The 20,332-nt window shown below is 32.4% G+C and overlaps 1 protein-coding gene across 1 annotated transcript; it reads right to left on the bottom strand.

The window, feature by feature from the left end:
- Nucleotides 1-11,991: 11,991 nt before the first annotated feature.
- LOC130821053 (S-adenosylmethionine decarboxylase proenzyme) lies at nt 11,992-15,050 on the bottom strand. The gene is made up of 2 exons (XM_057686655.1): nt 14,823-15,050; nt 11,992-13,757 (listed from the first exon to the last, which is right to left on the bottom strand). The coding sequence occupies exon 2, from the start codon at nt 13,317-13,319 to the stop codon at nt 12,201-12,203; it is 1,119 nt and encodes a 372-aa protein (XP_057542638.1). The 5' UTR covers nt 13,320-13,757; nt 14,823-15,050; the 3' UTR covers nt 11,992-12,200.
- Between the last annotated feature and the right edge of the window lie 5,282 nt (nt 15,051-20,332).

Below are 20,332 nucleotides of genomic sequence, written 5' to 3'. Positions count from 1 at the left end.
CTGTCATCATCTATTGGTTACATGGCTATAGATACAGAACAACTTTTATGTCAGAACGCGTTATGGTGAGACAAACCATATAGTAGCCCATCTATTAGTAAAACATGTATAATCCTGCAATGCAAGGAATTGATTTAGTAAAATGGAAAAACAAATTTAATGATTTTACAATGAAATCGTTTCAAATAAGAATTTGTTATAGTCTATAGATTTATTTCAAAATAATTTTAAAAACTTTTGTTAGAAAGTAGTTTGAGAAAAGAAAGGATCGATTATCATATTTATAGAACTTCAACTCGTCTTGTATGAGACTGTTTCATCATGATTTAAGCCAATAATTAGCTTATTTTTTAATTAATCACTTTAATATTAAATATATATGGACCAAACCAATAACATAATTCACATAAAACCGTATCATTTAAGAATTTGTGTTAAAAATGGTTCTTATAAGTGATCAAAAAGTAAGCAAGCTATTTGAGCCCATGCACAAAAAAAGATGATAAGCCATAACTCAATCTGAAAAGCCCATAGGTTTAATTTAAGGCTTCCTTGGATGAAAATTTGAAATCCTTAAGCCAAAAAAAAAAAAATAATACAATAAATTAAGTTCAAAAAAATTTCAAAAGTAAGCGTGAAAATTCCAAACCTGTGGTTTAGAGCTGTTCGCAGTTAGTAACTGCGAACAGCCAAATAAGACAAAATAGATGTTCGCAGTTAGTAACTGCGAACAGCTAATTTGTCTTATTTGGCTGTTCTCAATTACTTATTTGGCTGTTCTCAGTTAGTAACTGCGAACAGCTATTTAATTTTTTTTTTCCTTAATTTTTGAGTTGTTATTTGTTGTATTTGCACTAGAGACATTAGAATGAGTAATTACAAGTCAATGTATGTTTGAGGCGGCATGATTCATTGACAAAACTCCGATCATTCATAAGTCAAAGTTTGGAGGCTATGATAAAGTAATTAAACATATATATACAACAAAATATATACAAATGTTTGAAATATACAACTAAATATATATATACATATATATATATATATATATATATATATATATATATATATATATATATATATATATATATATATATATATATATATATATATATATATATATATACAGAGTCGATCCAATTACACAAAAGTTAAACGTTAACGCTCACGGCCCTCATCTACCCTATCCAATTGAGTTGGTCTCCTACGCATCCTACGATAGTAAGAGGCGTTCGGGTGCCGCTCTGGCAGTGGAGGGGACTGGTACTGTGATGACTGTGATGGCCCAGCCTACGAGGTCCCCGCAACGTCAACGGGGTATGAATGGTCCATCTCCTCCAAATGATAGTCATAAGCAGGAGATGAGACGTGCGTATGGGCGGTAGTCAGTGAGGACTCTGCAGCGACTTCCGGTATGAAGTGCTGGAACTGCGAGCCGACGAGCATGCCATGCGCAATCTCCCTCACCGGCTCCTCGTGGCTGTACCGCATCACTACTGCCACACCTTGTGCCTGCAATTATTATTTAGTTAATGTAACTTTATATATTTAATTGTAATCATATAAATGCAAATGAAGACTTACAAATTGGGTCATCGTAGGCTCAGCAGGTGCGTAATGTGCTGTTGCGAAGATGGCACGTGGTGTCATCCATCGGCGCATGATGGAAAGGAACCACGGCATGTAGTCTGGTGTAGTAGGTGCGCCATGAACATCGATCGGTGCACCTTGTGCCAGTTGATCTCCATCTAGTTTGTCCCACCCTGATTTTTGCGCGAAATTAGGTGTAGCTGGGGTTCAGTGTCACAAGGCGGTGGAATGCCCTATACCAACCCATATTGGCGCATTACGCGCTCTGGTAGATGTACTTCGACAATGTCGAAGCATATGAGTGGCACAAAAGCCCTCCACGCACCTGAATGAATCCCCGAGTGTTCGGGTACAGCTGCGTATGCTTCCGCAGGGTATGGGTCCCACAAAAACTAAAATACATTTTATGAAAATGTAAGTGATATGTTAATTAAATGGTACTAATGTTAATGAGTACTGAAATGTTTACCTGGTTGGGTCATAGCAGGTCTAACTGATCACGGTAGAATCCGAGACCGGTGCCGGTGTGCTTGCGCGTCCGACGTGCAAAATTCCACCTTGAACCGTACGCAACATCTGGTGGGGGTTGTGGTGGTGGAGCAGTATCACCACGACCAACGGTTCTGTAAGGTTGGCCAATGAGAATATGCTCCCACGCCCACAGTTAAACATTTGAAATGAAATTAGTATATAATTCTACTACACCGGATTAGAGTTAAATGTTAATTTTATTACCTGTAATATGATTATTGGCCCCGCAATCTCTTTGACGTTCTTTTGGGCAGCACCACATAGCCTCCTATATAGGTATCCAAGGGCTGCGGAGCCCCAGCTATACTCGGCGATGCGCTCCCACGTGTTGTCAAGTAAAGTTAAGTAAAGGAGCTGTATTTGGTTGTTTGTTTTATCGGCAAACAACACAGCTCCTATCAAGTATAAGAGGTACGCCTTGGCGTACCTTGAAATGGTGCCTTCATCAGCATCTTCGGGGAGATGCGAGAAGGTCTGAACTAACCACGTGCAGCGCAAACCGCTCCCCCTGATCACTTCCGGTGGAGGGCGCTCTCCCAATATGCGATGCACCATGTCACGCTAGCCTGATAGCTGGCGTCCGGTTGTACACACTGCATGTCCCTCGATGGGAAGCTGCGTTAGTAAGGCTACATTAAGCAATGTGATGGTAACCTCACCTAGAGGAAGAAGAAATGTATGCGTCTCCTGACGGTATCTCTCGACCAGTTTTGTGATAATGGCACGGTCAACTCTATCGTATGCAACCAGTGATGTACTCCACATTTCTGCGAATATGATACACTTTGATAGCTTCCAACAACGATTCCTTGCTATCAAACATCATACCCTTCTCAAACTCTCCCTCTTCAGTGTATGTGGTATCACAAGCCCAAGTCCTCCATGAGTTGTCCTCCTCATACTCGTCTAAAGGTGGACAGAGGGCATAAGGTGTAGAAGGAATGATTGTAGGAATGTTGCCTAGGGTCATGTCATTTGCTAGTGCATCCTTATCGACATCCACGTCGTCCTCAGAAGGATCGTCAATGAGCTCATTACTCTCATTTCCATCAGCCCAAGGTCCCATCTCAGCAGTTTCTTCTAAGTTAACCATTAAATCAATTGGAACTTGATTCGTAGGGGTTGAGAAAAATTACAAGATGCGGAAGAAACGACGGGATTTACAGTTTCCTGAGTTAATATAGGCATAGGGGTAGGAGTAGGATTAGAAGCAACTACATTCCTAATGGTACTTCTTCTACGTATAACTCCAAAGAGGGAATTTGGGTGGACTTTGAATGCTCCCACATAGCATCTATAGCCTCATCATCCTCAATAGGAAAGGCAAGCAATTCTCCACTCATGTCATATTTAAAGCTTATATTTACGGTAAATCTAGTAGGGTCCAAACCAATCTTAAAACATATAAAACGTTTAAAATGGTTCAAATCCATGTTCAAATTGCAAGCAAACAACTTACGTCTTCTCCCAACATAATGAACTTTGCCACTACTTTCTCGAATACAACTATTCCAAAAACATACTATAGTCACGCGAAATGATGCCATTTTCTACATTAATACAAAGAAAATCAACATCAACATCAACTCATGCCCATACAAGTACATTATATTCATTTGATTATCATCTTTTTTGGTCTAAAAATTATTAAAATCCATAATGTAACTAAGTTCATAAATAATATTTTTAATACCAATATCAACATCAACATTTCTAATTATATTATCAACATTGAATTCAACTAATTCAACAACATTACTTCAAAAAACAACATAAAGCTATAAAAACAATTAAAAATTACCTTCAATACTTATGGATGATTAAGAATAGTCTTGATTTAACAACTAGTAATCTACATTTGAAAAAATAAGCAAATTTGGTTAAAATCATAAAAAACTACATATACACAAAAAAACACAAAAAAGTTTACCTTTGAGCACGGTAGAGTATCCCACACTAATTTTGAAGTACCAAATTGAAAGAGGAATGCAAGAATTGATGAATTGAATTAATGGTTTTAGAGGGAGAATATAGAATGTGAAGTAGGGTTTTGAGAAATGGGAAAAATTGCGAAAAACAGAAACTGATCTGCGTATTTGTGGAGCAGGTATATTCGTAGTTAGTAACTGCGAACAGCTCCAAACTACAGGTTTGAGATTTTAACGCTTACTTTTGAAATTTTTTTGAAACTTAGTTTATTTTATTATTTTTTTTTGGCTTCAGGATTTCTAATTTTCCCCCTTGGATAGGCCTTTTATCTTTTCAAGTCTAATCGTGGCCTCTATTATTATTATTTGGTTTTTTAGATTTGACAAAAGCTGACCTGACTTGCTAACTCGACTAATATAACCCCAAATAAGTGGGTTTGGGTTGAATTTTTGACCCAATTTATTAAATGGGTTGACCCAATATGATTTGTTTATTAAATGGGTTAGGTTCAGGTCAAAATTTTAAACCTGAAACAAACCTGTATAACCCATTTAATTAAACATGTTAATTCCGAGTGAAATCAATAAGTATAATCTAAACTTAATTCATTTAATAGTTTCTTATTTTTTATAGTAAATACAAAATAAAAAAAAACGTAAAGTTCAAATTAAGCCTAAAAAAGTATACTCTTATGTAATTAGTATTAAAAATCCTAAATCATCATCATCATCATCTTCTTACCCAGTTTATTCCGCCCATAAAAACTATGATTAGGGATCGCGAAGGAAAGAAAGGAGGCAACTCATACCATAAAGGAGAGCACGACCAATTTTGTATGAAAACATAAATTATAAACAATTTAGGTGGATCAAAATTAGGTCGAGCTAATCTGTTCCAAGTCGGGTCTGGGTTACAATTTTTGACCCAATTAACTAAATGAGCTGGGTTGCTGGGTTTGGTTCAATGGTTTTGTGACCTGTTTATATATGACCCAAACCCCGACCCAAACTAATTTATTTGACAGACCTAGTTTTTTTTTATTACAACTAGTGTCTTTTGTGGAACAACTCTCATATCACTAAAAACTAAACAAATTCTTGTATGAGACGGTCTTATCATGAGACATGTCTCATTCTTGGATTAAACAGTCCAATAATAGAAAATTTTAGCTAAAGGACATTTAATTTGAGATCTTCTTACCTACGGTCTAATATAAGATAGAAAGTTGTTCAATGGGATGGGTCGTATGTGGCCAGGGCAATTTCTTAACATGATAGGTCATATTATGTTTTACTACAAGTCAGCCCGAGTCAACAGTATGAAGTCAATCCGTTAAAATCCCATTACGATCCGCTAATTTAAAAAATTAATCCGACCCGTTAAAAATTCAACCCTTTAAAAAATTTAATAGGCTTGGGTCGAATCGGCCTCTTAGCGGGCCCTAGTCCCATTCAAAACCTCTACTAAAAACTAACAAATTTTTTGAGTTACAAATGGAGGGATTATTGGGGAATGAACTTAGATCTCTCATTGAAAAGGATAAATTGTTTATGTTGGGCTAAATTCTGCCTCTTTTTACATAGCATTACAAAACTGCAAGCACAATTTTTGCACCATATATAAAAGCGGAATGACTACATTGCTAGCAAACGTGTCAAACTTGTACAATTTTATATATCATTACAGAAGTACAAAACTGCAAATGTCAAACTTCTACAATTTCCTTAAATGACTTGGTTTCAATCTTAATTCCCCTAAATGAGCAACATTCATGAAAAAGTTTGGGTTGTGTTCCCTTATTTGCTATTTCTACTGCAACCTTTAAAGCTTTTCTTTGCTAAAATGAGCGTTTTTAGAAACAATTTATTCTACAAAAATTAACCCTTTGAAGCTTTAAATTTTTGAAATTTTAATTATAATTTAAAACTAAAAAAATAATTGATTTATTTTTATTGAGATCAAACATATAAAATGTACATATTATGAACTTTCACCTTCAATATCGTATACCCTATCCTAGGGACCATATTTGACCCTCTACCCTATTCTCCGTTACCCCAAACTAAAAAAGCCGTTTTGGCCCACTACACTTATTCTACCCAATCCTTTCCTATATCACCCTTACCTATGGGCCCTTTGGCCCAATATTCTACCCAAACCAACCCTATAAGCCTAAAGACCTTATCTGCGCCATGGCCAAGCCTATTAATGTAAGTTCCTACATGGGACTATGTATATATATGACACTAGGAAGCTTGCCTTTTCTCTTTGACCAACGTGGGACAATCTAATGCGACTCAAGCATTTAAATATTTTTGACTTTAAATAAAGTCAAATTTACCATTTTACACATTGTTTGTCTATTGATAGGCTATGTCACTGAAGAGACAAAAATATTCCTCATTCCTTGCATTTGTAAAGCTTTATCATTTTTTCTGGTACAAATATCTGCATAACAACGCCTTCACCTTCTCTTTAACATTTCATATCATTTTTTCCATTTGCCCCCTTCTGTATAAATGTCAGGCTCCCATTACACCCATTAGAACTCATGAAGCTTGCTTATGTACCAAGGTAAGAAAGAATAGTTTTGCTTACTGGTGCATCAATTGATGAAACTTAAGAACATAAAACAAAGGTTTTGAGTATGTGTGTACACTTGAATTTCTCATTATTGTCATCCAATTTCATCAACCAGAATGTATTGATGAAACTAAAACATGGGCATGTATTGACAGTGGAGTGTTAAAGAAAGATCAGTGTGGGCGTGGCGTGCTGGTGCAAAGTGTTATGGTCCACCAAGGTATGATATTGTGCCACATCGCGATCGGTGTACATCCATTTCCATAACTTAGTTTTGAATAAATATGTGAAAAGAAAGCCTACGAAAGGTAAAATTTTGGATTAGTCTTGCAGAAAGAGTATTATAATTCTTCAAGGTGAGTAAACTGCTCATCCACATAGCAATCATACAATAAAATTGTTTTAAAAAAAAATTGGTATTATAAAAAAGAAAAATTGTAGAAAATTGTTTTCTTTTTTGATAGTGAAAATTTTTTCATTATTTATCTATTTTCAAGCAAAATAAAACATCATTAGATTTTTTTAATGATATTGAGAATGATAATTATGGCTAATTTTTATGATTTGGGGTTAAAATAATATATTTGGAGTTATAACATAATATATTTGGAGTTATAACAGAATATATTTGTAGTTATAAACATTATATATTTGGGGTTATAACTCAATATATTTGGAATTAAAATAATATTACAAAATCTAATTTCTACCAAACTTTGTTTTACAATATTTTTCACCTTAATGGTATCAAATGTCATATATGGTCATATCATATGTCAATTAGGTTAAGGCCTAAAACTTTGGACCAAACGTTTTAGAACCACGTATTTCAAGATGCATTGTTGGTTTAAGTTTCTTTTCAATTATTCCTATTTTGAAATTCACAAATTGTTGGGTGAGGTGGTCTCGAATTGTGAGATGCACCCACGAATAAGTAAAATAGTCCAATTAATTCATATTATGAGAATATGAGCTCCTTGTTTTCATGGCGTCTAACCAATATGATATCTCACAAGAATAATTGCTTGAAAGTTAGAAATTTGATTTCCAAAAATTCAAGTCTTCATAAGGTTTGGGTTTGCTTGGAGTACATGATGTATAACCAAGTAGAGTAAGATTATAGAAATAGGGGCTAAATGGATGAGATAAGAAAAAAAAAGTGAATGTATATGATATTAGAAGGTTTAGGTATGAAAGAAAACTGTATTTAAGTCCTCTTTTTGATGATGTGGTTTGAAATTTAAGAGGTTCTTAGGGAACTTGTTGGTTTCAATAAGAGTTCAAAAAGAAGGAGAAAAACTTAAGAGAAGAAATAGAAAAGGATGGATAGTCAAGGAAGACTCACTTGAATATTAGGGATTTGTAAGAGAGAAATACTCACTCAACTTACTAGGTGCAATACTAACTCAAGGAACGCTCCTTTAAGTTAGGTATTACTACTTAAAACATTTGGATATACTCACAAATACTATAAGTCATCAAAATAGAGGTCATGGGTTCTTTTCTTCAACTTAATACTAAGTCAGCATAAGCTTGATCGTTAAAGTCATATTCTGATTTTTATTAATGAGAAAATAACATTATATAATCATAAACTTACAACTCATAACGCAAACTAAAAGATTCCAATAACAAACTAGAAACTCTTCATACTATGATAAGTACCTAAAGAGTTCAACCAATACTTAATACAACTTGTAAACTAAACTAAAATGCATTATAATCACATGCATAAACCCTTTAAATGCCCAAAATATTATCATCTCAAAATCGCATATTAATGATCTTTGATGCTTCATTAGTTGGATTCTTGGTGCTTCATTTTACTCAAAAATCATGCCAAAAGGTGGAAACGCATAAAACTACAAAACTGGACTTAAAATGCACACTTATTGCTTAAAAGGTCTGCTTAATGCAATATTAAGTGTGTTTTTCAAAGAAGAGACAACCCTTTTGTTTCCATCCACCAGTCGAATATATCAATCAAAACCAAGAGTTTTATTACTTATTTGCTGCTATAAAGTTGTACTAACTTCTCTATAAATAAGCTTAGTGAAAAGACCTAAAAACTCTACAGATGACACGTTTTAATAAATTGATTGTACAACCATAACCACAAACATAAATGCTACCATTTTTTGTAATGCCTCTTTATTTTTGTAACCTTCTTTAAGGAAACTAAAACAACCAGCTCTTCCGCCTTCATTCACGTGCTCATTTGGATATAAATAGCCAACCTCTGCTTGTTAGTACCTTTGGACTGGGATTGATTAGCTTTGGACCTTTGGTCTTGACCAATTTGAGCCCAACGACTTTTATTTGCATCATTTTGAGTCCTTGAACTTTTATGACTTGGATCATATCGACTATGAACTTGAGTCTTTGAATTTTGACTAGTGAGTTGAATTTTCTCTAAGATTGATTTTGCATCAGTACGTCCTCAACCAGTCCCAGTCATTTTCATGCTAAGGAAAAAAGACCACGAAACATAGTTAAACTTCACAAATCCTTTATGAGACGGTTTCACCATAAGACGCGCTTTGTTAAAGCAAGTGCCAATAATCTTAATAATGACGTTAACTTTAAACATATAATCGAACATGCTTTGTCTTGTACTTTAGAGAGAGTTGATAAAGATGTGTCGAATATGGGTGGTTTAAGGTTTGGAACGGTTGATGAGAGTTGTTTGATCAAAGCAACAAGAAGAGAGGCAGACTGTGTGTGGCTCGACCAACCGCTCGGTCGAGCAAAGAGTGGCTCGACCGGTCGAGCGGGAGTGGCTCGGTCGAGCAACATGTCGAGCAATATGTGCAGAATAAGTCAGTAGCTTCTCTGGAAGCTCGCTCGACCGAGCGAGGTAGTGGCTCGGGTCGAGCGGAAGTTCAGCAGACTACTTTGGATTCTGTTTTGGTCAGAATGTGAAGTGACTATGCAATTATTTCGTGCATTACTCTATTGTTTATTGTAATGTTTATTGTCATAGTTAATTAGGTTGTTACATGTGAGTTTATGGTGATTTATGAGAGAATACTAAGAGTGATGAATATCTTGGCTATAAATAGGATTCATCACTCATAGTAACCCACCACAAACACACATTTTGTTGAGAGGGCTATTGAATTGTTAGAAACTTGAGAGTGTTCTTACTTTGCATTAGTATTTGTGATCTTGAGAGATTGTTCTCAAGATAAGGGAGGTTTATTATACTTGTAATTGTTGAATTCATTATAATAAACTATATTTGAGGGGGAGATATTCAAGATAACTCATAAACACTTGTGTTCATTTTGCATTATAATTTTCATTTGTTTTTCTTTGTTAAACCTCTTTGAGGCTTGCGCTTTCACGCTTTATACATAGGTTAAATAGCTCATTTAGTATATATTTTCATTATATAAGCTATTTTACTGAGATCTAAAAAAAGTATGTCATCAAACATCAATTATAATCCGTCAATTTCTATTGTTCTTTAATTAATTTTCTTGATTGAGTGCCAAGTTAACCAATAAGATTTGGTCTTTCTAAACAAAGTAAAGAGATATGATTCTCCAATTTCTCTAGAAATTTGGTTTGATGATGAAGTGGTGCAATGGATTTAACCATGTACATCAAAAGAAATAAATGTCGGCAACTCTCTTTTGGAAAACGATTCCAAGTATAATATGAGATCAACACAACGTAAAAAAGCTACAACTTGCACAAAAAGGTTTTCCAATTTGTCCATTCAATGTGTTATTGAGTTGTAAATTAGAATTTATACCAAGGAAACTTAAATGTTTTGATCATAGTAATGTATGTCGTTTTATCATAGTCTCTAGAGTTGAATATCAAGATGATTATCAAGAGTTTCATGCCAAATTTATCAGATAATAAGTAAATGGATATATTTCCTCCATCGATTATGACCCATGATTTTAGTTTTTTCTATAATTTGATATTCGATATTTAAGCTCATATTAAATCCGTCCACCAAAGAATAATTGTTGGTTATTTGATATTTTACCTAAAATCAAAATAATAATATGATCATAAACTATAAAACATAACACTAATTCTTTTTATGAGAATTTTGTTAAAATAACCATATAATATAAATTCAAGTGGAAAATGAAATACTTTTATGTCCCTTTGAAATTGGTACTAATAGTGATATTTTTTTTATAGTAATGTTACTATCAATAACAATCTCAAGGGGTCTTAAAGAGTCAGAGAGAGTGATACATGTAAACTCACGTGTCATTTTCAAAAAGTTCAAAATCAAGAAGTTAAGTTATATTTGAGGTTATTGAGGTGAAGGCTTATGATTATCAAACTTTTTTTTTTAAGAAGAAAAAACAGAAGCTTGAGTCAAATCCACCAACTAATTTAGAGATTAGAATACTATTCTTTTCGTTCCTATTTGATGTTTTTAGATTTCATTTAAGGTTGTTTTATTTAATATTCTCGTAAAAATTCTTTTTTTTTATATCATAAATTTTGGATATAAATGACATGTTCATCCTAATTTCAATATTTTATTAATGCTTACGATCCCAACTTAATTTTCTATTAATTTCACTTTAATAATTTTGTATTTCTTGTGGTCATTTATGTTTCCAACCAACTTGGTTTAAATTTTTTTAAAAAAATTGTAATCCAAATAATTTTTTTCATCAATTTTATACACTTTTCAATACTTAAAATTATCTTTCACTTTTTTTCATTAACTTTTTTATGTAATAAAATAATATATCCACAATTTCAAAAATTCAATATTTTTTAATTTCCATTACACAAATTGTTATGAGAGATAGTCTTTTATAGTAACTCATTAAATATATAGGATAAATAACTCAATTAATACAAAATTAAATAGAAAATAAGAATATAAGCTTCTTAATTTGAAATCGTCTCGTTATAAAACGGTCTAACATCCTTTATTTCTTTATGGAAAATGTGAATAGAACGCACTAGACAATACCAAAATTTTGGGCTTGGATGTTGTCATGGTTAATCGTTATTGGTAGAATGCATGTTAAGGCATATGCCCATAATATTCTCCAATAATGCAGTTTTATATTTCCTTATTCAGCTAACCTAATTTGACTGAATAAATCTTTTACTAATGAAACTCTTATCTATCAAGCAATAAATTGTGACATTAAACAATCAAGTGGACAATGGACAATTCACTGAAAGAGACCCAACAAAATAAAGATGTTCCTTTATTATTATAGTACTATGTATATAAAAGAGGTTGAAAAGAAAACAACATAATTATCATCCATCATTTCTGAATCATGTTCAGTTTACGCTCACGGGTTGTATGTGACTATAAAAGTAGCCGCATCATGTTGCATTCATGGTCCAACAAAGAAATAGTTAGAAAATACAGCTTCAATATAAACGATAGAGATTACATAAGAATAGGACTCATTGAAATCAAAGACATACTAAGGACAATAATATTCCGATATTGGACTCATCTTAAAAACGAAAAGAAAAACATAAACAAACTGTCATCAACGGTTGGAGACCTGCCGGACTCTTATTCAAATGAAAATACGAAAAATAGGATAATTCAAATACTAATAATCTTTTTCTTCTTCGTTCTCCTCTTTCCAGGGGCATTTCAGAGCTTTTTTGGGGAATGCAAATATGGTGGTAGTCTTGTTGTACTTCTGATAGAAGACTGAACTACCAACTCCAAGCTCTTCAATACCCCCCTCTTCGCGACTGTAACCATTGGCGTTAACATAACAGTTGCCGACCATATCATTGGCTGCAATCTCAGCATGAATCGCAATGCTAAACTCACTCGGCTCAAAGCAAGAAAGGACCCTTTCTACCAGCTGGTTTAGATCAATTGTCTTTAGGTCATAACCAACGGCTTCAAAGCTCGCGTAGCTGAAACCATCTTCAGGGGTTATGTGGATGGTAGAGATAGCAGGTCCTTCAATAGCATTCATGGAATACCCACAGGGTTCAAAATCAAAATCACAAATGTCTGAGTCTGGAAGGATTTTTCGAATTCCAGAACTTTCTGTCATCACAGCAGCAGAGGCTGATTGAGATTTAAAGAAGACTGAAGCCTTCTCCTTGTTAAGTCCAGTCATGCACATTTCAAGAGTATAGATTGGATCGTCATTAGAACTGGTTGTTTCGGCAGATGCAGAGTAGACATGCCATTTTTGGGGCTTCGCAGGATTTCCCATCACAAAGGCCTTGCTGCCGCCAGCAAGTTTCCCAAAATAACCGTCGAGAACAGCAACTTCTTCGGAGAAGCTTCTGTGAGGGTAAGACTGAGCACCAGGGAAAATGAAACTCCCACGGGTATACCGGACAGATTTAACGTCAAGAGATAGGATTGCAGCCAACTTCAGAATAGGTGGGATTGCACGGAGCAATTTAGTAGTCCCACAAGTTTTAATGATGATCTTGTATGAGTAGACAAAGAGGCTAGACTCGGACAAAACGTAAGAGTCCACATTTTCATTCGCAAGAGAGTCAACAATGGTGCACTCAGCTGGGCCAAGGATCTCATCCAACTCGGATTTAGACAAAGCACGAAGGCCTGTCCCTTCAGGATCGACAAAGATTCCAGGCTCAAAGAACGAAATTTCTAGCCTCTTTTCAAACCCTTCAAAACCAATAGCAGAAACGTTCATGTTGTTGCTGTTGTCGTCTACAGCCATGGGAACCGTCATGGCAAAATTGCTTGTAAGAATCAGTTGCAGTCGCAAAGAGGCAAAGGAGCACAGGAAAGAGGGAAGCAGAAGAAGAAAGGAAGTTAAAATAAAAAGCTGTAATTTCTAATGCAATTAAACTAAGAGAAGCCACCTAAAGTGGTCGAGCAAGCACTACGGGGGATATCAGGATGGTTTGCGAACGCACTGCAGAAAAAACAGAAAGAAATCATCAGTAAACCGCAAAAAATGACATCAAAAAGTATATTCTATTACAAAATGATAAAACCATCAGAAGTAAAACTTACGTTAGAGTAAGCAGCGGATCTGAACTTCTTAACTCCTCCCTTTGGTCGAACGTCTTCAATGCTGTAGTCGAGTGGGACGGCGTAGAATAAGGATTTACTACTACTACTAGACTTCTTTTTACCACCTTTAGACTCCATTAGATCATTCACTCTGGGAAGCCAAAACAAGCTTATGTTAGCAATCATAACAAATAACCTAAACAACCATTCCAATCACAGAAATAGAAAAACATACACGAATAAAACCTATGTTAAAGGTGAGAATATTGGTATCATATTCCAAGGTAAGATCCCCTTCCCACAGGCTACCTAAGGTATTATGGCTATAAAACTCGGAATCTTCTTCGAAAGAAAAAATCAATCATAAAAAAAATCTAAGGCAAAGCGTACATTATAAAATTCGGAATCTTCTTGAAAAAAAAATCAATTGTACTCAATCTTCTTCGGCAAAACAATTTTCATTCCTTATTAAGACAAATCAAATTATGAATTTTATTTTTCAAAAAAACTTACACCTTCAAACCTTAATATTATAATTTCGGAAAATTAAAATAACGAAACCTGAATTTTTGTGGCAAAGATTAAATAGCAAATTGTTCCTCAAAGTGAAATTCAATGGATAATCAAACATCTAACGCTTGATTAATTAATGCGTTTCAAGGAAAGTTAATCGCACACATTTCCGCATAATAAAACACAAATCATAGACAAAAAATTTACATCTTCAGGAAAGATAGATTGAGAAAACTTTCAATTCCAATGTTATAATTAAATATCGAAAGCGTGTTCATTTAATAAATACTGCACAAAAGGACGGGTCGACTAACACGCAGAAATAAAATTCGGAGTCAAGACCTTATCAAACATGTGAACACTTTAATGTCAGTAATAAAAACAAACAAACAAATCAAATCAAGATTAAATCGTTTAAAAAAAATCACGATTATTTGATTTAAATATAAGAAAAAAAAACGATCCACAACGTGAAAAACATGAATAGATCTAGAAATAAACGAATAAAACTAGATTGCATCTACAGAATAATAAACCGTAAAAATATTTCAACAAGATCCACGAATCAACAAAACGCAGAAACAAAAGCAAACGATTAATACAACATTCAAAATATAATAAACGATATGCTAAACAAAAACAAACATCAGAAAAACAAATCAAATCAATATTCAAAACGAACAAGGAGGATAGAGAAACTCACAAATCAATGGGGGTAAAGTCAACAACCAAAAAGGAGAAATCCAATCAGCAACCAGAATCTTCAGAAGAAATAATCCAAAAAAGAAAAGGCGAAATCAAGAAATACAAACCCTAGGAGAGAGAAGGATTGAGAAGATTAGGGTATGATGAGAGGATGATTAAAAAGACTTTTGAAGGAGGCGGAGGCTGAAATAATATTTGCAATCGCAGGCTAATAATGAAATTGAAAGATAGGGATTTGGCCCCTTTATATAGGGGTTTTTTGAGTGTCGACACTATTGTACAGCTGGAGGAAAGAGGAAGATGAAAAGACGAAATTAGCCTTGTATTCCGTGGAGGCTACTCCGTTTGGTTGAAGATGAAATAGAAATTGGAATTAGGGATAGAGTTATGAGTCAATTAATGTTGGTGGCCAGACACGTTTCGGTCCCCCCCTTAAATTTCTCCACCTTGAAGGTTCGTGGCTCTCGTTAGCCGCATCGATACACATACCCAATTTGAAAGATGCGCGCCTGGTAACTTGTTTTATCCAACCCTTATGCAACTTCAAATTTACACCTTCCTATCCTATGATACCATCTCAAAATAAGAAATTTGTAAGCTAAAAATTTTTATTATTAGGCTATTTAACTTAAGTATGAGGCATATCCAACTGTAAAACTGTCTCATGCAAGAATTTATGTACAATTTTTGAATAATTAAAAAAATAATGAGTTTTTTTTTTATTTTTGAAACTACAAAATGATACAAAATAAGTATAATAATTTAACAGGTAAATTGTTAATAATAAATTAACCCATTGAAAATAAAATCACTTATTATTTTTTTTTCCAATACACTCATTTATTAGGTATGTTTGGTAAAAGTAAACTGACATATTGTTTAAAACAATCCTCAATACTTTTTTATAAGTCAAGAATTAGGAATAAACAATTTTTGAGTTTATTTTCACCAATTATACCGAATAAAAGGGTTTATTTAAAAACAAACGATAGTTGAGTTTATTTTCAGTGGATCGAGCAACGGTTAATTTATTTTTTACAATTTCCTTTAATTTAAAATAAATGTTATATGCGTCAGGATCAGAAACTCTAATTCAAGGTTAAAATACTTGTTAAGGAATCATAGAACAATGGTTAGTTGATAAAATTAAGGTCAAGGAATAGGTGCCTAATTCAGGGGGAAAACATTAACTTAACAGGAAAGGTAATTCAAGGGAGATAGAAGGACAGTGCATTTATTAAAAGTTATCTCATAAGTACATCTATAGTATATAAGTCACTCAAGTGGTAATGTCAAGAGGCTACTGTTTTAGTAGTGGGACATGTGTCAAATGCTAAAGAGGGTGACTTTAATTAAGGCATTAAATGCACTACTGGGAGACCAATGAACATTCGCCACATCAGTAGTTGTAATCCAAACAAGGTTGTATTTTTGGGATTGCTGAAGATATTTACTGAGATATTTTTGGGACATTAACTTACAGCTAATGATGGATTATAAATACTTCAATACAAACCATAAATAAGCTAACTAATTTTCTACATAAGATACAACTTTATGATTTATTACATGGGCATTGATCGAGAACTAATTCCATTGATTTTCAAATGACAATTTGGAAGAACATAAGAACATTTATCAAATAAGAAAGAGTGTTGTTCATTAAATTCATACAAAAGTCTTGCGGTAAAAAAAGCTCTAAATAATAGTCCACCTTGTTGCCACTGTGCACTTGAAAGGACTTATTAGGCAATTTATATCACTGACTTGGATGTTGGAGAAGATTCCCGAAAAACCATTTCGGGCCTTCTAACCGTTGTTATTTGTGTAGGTTAGCACCACATTTTAAACAATTGTCTTACTACAAGATTTGACTTGATAGCAAGAACAAATCTCTAACCCAGCTTAAAATTTGCTTAAGGATAATTCCAGGACTAATCTTAATTTAGTTCTTAATTAATTGTGTCCCATAAAAATACAAAAGCATATGTAAATTAAAAGGGATAAAGGAGTAATTTAAACTGAAAATGATAAAAGAATCCCAAGATGGGATTGGAAAAGAGAGTGATGGTGGAGGTAAAGGTGAAAAAGAGTCTTCTTAGGACAATGTTATGAATAGTCCTTAAAATTGGATATCCGGTATCTTGATCCGATTTATCTGAGTACCCGAATAAATTATGTAGGGACACGGATTGTTAAAATAGGTAACTATTACCCGACTATTCGAATACCCAACTTTTCGGGTACTCAAAATGCTCGATACCCGCTAATGAACACCCTTATCATACAATGTAGGAGTGTATAAAATGTAGAAAAATATATTTAAATTTAATTATAAAGTGATGCAATTATATATTATCATTATTGAATTAATCAAGGTCTGTAAAAAAATAATTTTAAAGAAATAATGTTATATAAATTAAAAAACATTTGAAAAGTTAGTTTTCTTGACAGTTTTGTAAACTCTTTTGATAGAACGAGAATATTAATTAAGGCTATTTTGATCCAAATTAAATTAATTTTTTTTTCGTTTGTAAATGAGTTTTTATTCAATTTTACCAAATTCTTCTAATTTACAATCAAACAATTTTTGTGCAAATACTTTGTTATTCAGAAAATTAATTCTACTAGTTTGTTCGTAGAACTAATAATATCTTGATAACTATTATTTTAAAATGATTAAAAAATCTGTGATGATTGTAATCTAGATCTTTACCCAAATTGAAAATCTTGTTTATTAATTAAATAAGTTTTATAAAACAATCAAATGCACAAGTTTCTAATTTTGGTATACATAAGTGTTGTAATGATTTAGATACTTTACTTATTTCATTAATTGATTAAGATATTTTAACTTTTGTAATGAATGTATAAGTTATTTAATTATATTTTAAATGACTTTATAATTAATAATTTAAGCAATTTAATAAATACATAATAATTAAGATCTAATGAATAAGAATTAATAATTCTAAAAACAACTCATTTTATTTATTTATCAATAAATAAAAAATTAAGTCCTTCATATTTATCCGCTTAAAATTACTTTAGTTGTGTTGGTTGACATAAGTTAAAACTGACTCATGTGAATCCGACCCATTTTTATATTTACGGGGAAGTTTAAGGATTGGGATTATTTACCCTTCCTCGAAGAAAAGCAGAGAACCATGATAGCTATATCCTAGATTACTCATTTTCCACGTTTCTCGAAGTTCGCACTCAATAATTGCTCTAAGGTGTACTAGTATGTTCTCCAAGAAAATATTGCATCTAAAAATAAATATTCCCTATTTTCCTTAATTTTAGCCTTTTTATAAATCTGTATTAAAGTGATCACTTCTTTAATTTTAGCCTTTTTATAAATTTATATTAAAGTGACCACTTACAAATTTAAAGTGATTAATTATAGATCTAAGTTAATTATATAGGCTGTCTCATGGTGAGGTGATCAATTCTTACATTTAGATTACATTATACACTTGCGACTTGTAAGTCCTAAAGAATTGAATTAGAATCGAAGGGAGAAGGGTTAGCATGTGATGAATCTGATTTAGTAGAGTGATGTGGGAATTGGTAGGGTCAGATACTGAAATGGTGTGTTCACAACCACAAGTGTGATTGTGAGTATCTGATGCTCACTCACAACAGATGCCAATATCAATTACTTCTATTCAAAGTACTCATTATGTCTCTTAATTTTGTATTATTTGTTATTTTAATTCATTTTATTTAATTTACATAAATTTTATTTTTTAACAATAACTCATCACTTTCTTTTAATTTCATTTATATAATTTATTTTTTCTCTATTTATTACCGTTATTTATCTTTTCTTCTTAAAAAATTATCAATTTTCTCTTTCTTTTATCGCAACAGGACAGAGAGCATTTACTACTACTCGACAATAGTGACTCACATTTGTGCCTATTTTGGATCTTTCTGGGGCAGGCACACTACTTTTCTCTAGGGATAAGATTCCAATTTATTTATAGGGGTACTTCTTTTATCCGAAATACTTGTATTGAATTGTAATGTATTATGTGAAAAAATATCTTTATTAATAACAAATACTCTTTTCGTTTTTTTTGGATATTCTACTTTGAGTTTTTCACACATATTAAGAAAGATAGAATTTTTAGATTGTAGTGGGTATTATTTTAATTAAATAGTAGTGTGAAGTAATGATTGAATTGAAAGTATGAGGTTATAGTGGATATTATTTTAATTAAATAGTAGTGTGAAGTAATGATTCTATTGAAAGTATGAGAGAGAAAATAATTATAAATAAAAGAAAATGAGGTTTTAAGGGGTAAAAGTGGAATAAAATCTTTCTAAAAATAAAAAGTATTTTAAAATGGAAGAACTTTTGAAATTACCCGTTATAGTTATGTGGAAGATAAAAAAAACGAAGGGAGTATAATAAAATGGAGGAAGTACTTCTTACTCTTATTAAAAGATAAAGATGATTTAATTGGTAGCGTAAAAAATATTTAGATGGGATGAAAAAATTAATTAAATACATAAACAAAATTATTTTATAAAAAATTGACGCAAGTATTTCTATAATTTTAATTCTTAGCCGTTCGTGTCGTCCGTGAATTAGGTAACGCAAATTAGTAGGACTAGACTAGAGACTAGTTCTACTATATTTTTGTGTAGAACTCCTAATAATTATGATCCTAAGTTTTGACCAATTTTGGTCTACTTATTAGTCCCTCTCATCCAATCGTATTGTTTTAAACATATCATAGTCCTATTCTTTAATTTTACAATATTTTTATTTTGAATAATAATAACATAATTTTTTAAAACTTTCATCACAATAATATAAAAACAAAAAGTGAGCTCTTTAAGAGAAAGCACATTTTTTGTTTCATTTAAATGTAATATTCGATTATTATACAACTCTTTACATACATTAATCATTAAAATTTTTAATTGAATATATTTATAAATTATAAAAGATTGATGTTTAAAAAAAATATTTTTGAACGAATCTAATAAAATTCCCTTTAACTATATAATTTCTTATAAATTATTGACATAAAACATAGATTAAAATTCACATAAAACAGTGTAAAATAGTAAAATATTACATTCAATTAAAAACATATATTAGTATAAAGTTACCGACAAATATAAAAAAGTAGATTTTTTCTTTGCTTCCTAGAGACACAAAATAAATTGTATACTCCCTCCTATTCATAGATAAATAAATAATTGAGTTTTGCATCAAAATCAAGGAGGGGTGGAAAACCACTTAAAAATGAATGAAATTTTTTTTTTTCATAAAGGACATTGATATTTATATTGTGTTGTTGTAGTAAGGATAAAAGGGTAAAACAAATAACAAAAATAGAAATAAGACATAATCAATGAATTGAGCAAATAAAGAATAAATCAATGAATAGGAGAGAGTATAAGATTTAGATGTGTAAAAGTTGAATTTTTTAAAAGAAGGCATGACATGACACTAATATCCAGCTTTAATAATAACAAATCAAGTCA

The sequence above is a fragment of the Amaranthus tricolor genome, chromosome 8 (assembly GCF_026212465.1).
Source record: "Amaranthus tricolor cultivar Red isolate AtriRed21 chromosome 8, ASM2621246v1, whole genome shotgun sequence".
NCBI classification, from domain to species: Eukaryota; Viridiplantae; Streptophyta; class Magnoliopsida; order Caryophyllales; family Amaranthaceae; genus Amaranthus; species Amaranthus tricolor.
The sequence above is the reverse complement of the archived record's forward strand: the minus strand, read 5'-3'. Positions and strand labels throughout refer to the sequence as shown.

What these genes read in the sequence shown, in the direction of transcription:
- LOC130821053 (XM_057686655.1), bottom strand. Translation starts at nt 13,319, where the DNA reads ATGACGGTTCCCATGGCTGTAGACGACAACAGCAACAACATGAACGTT.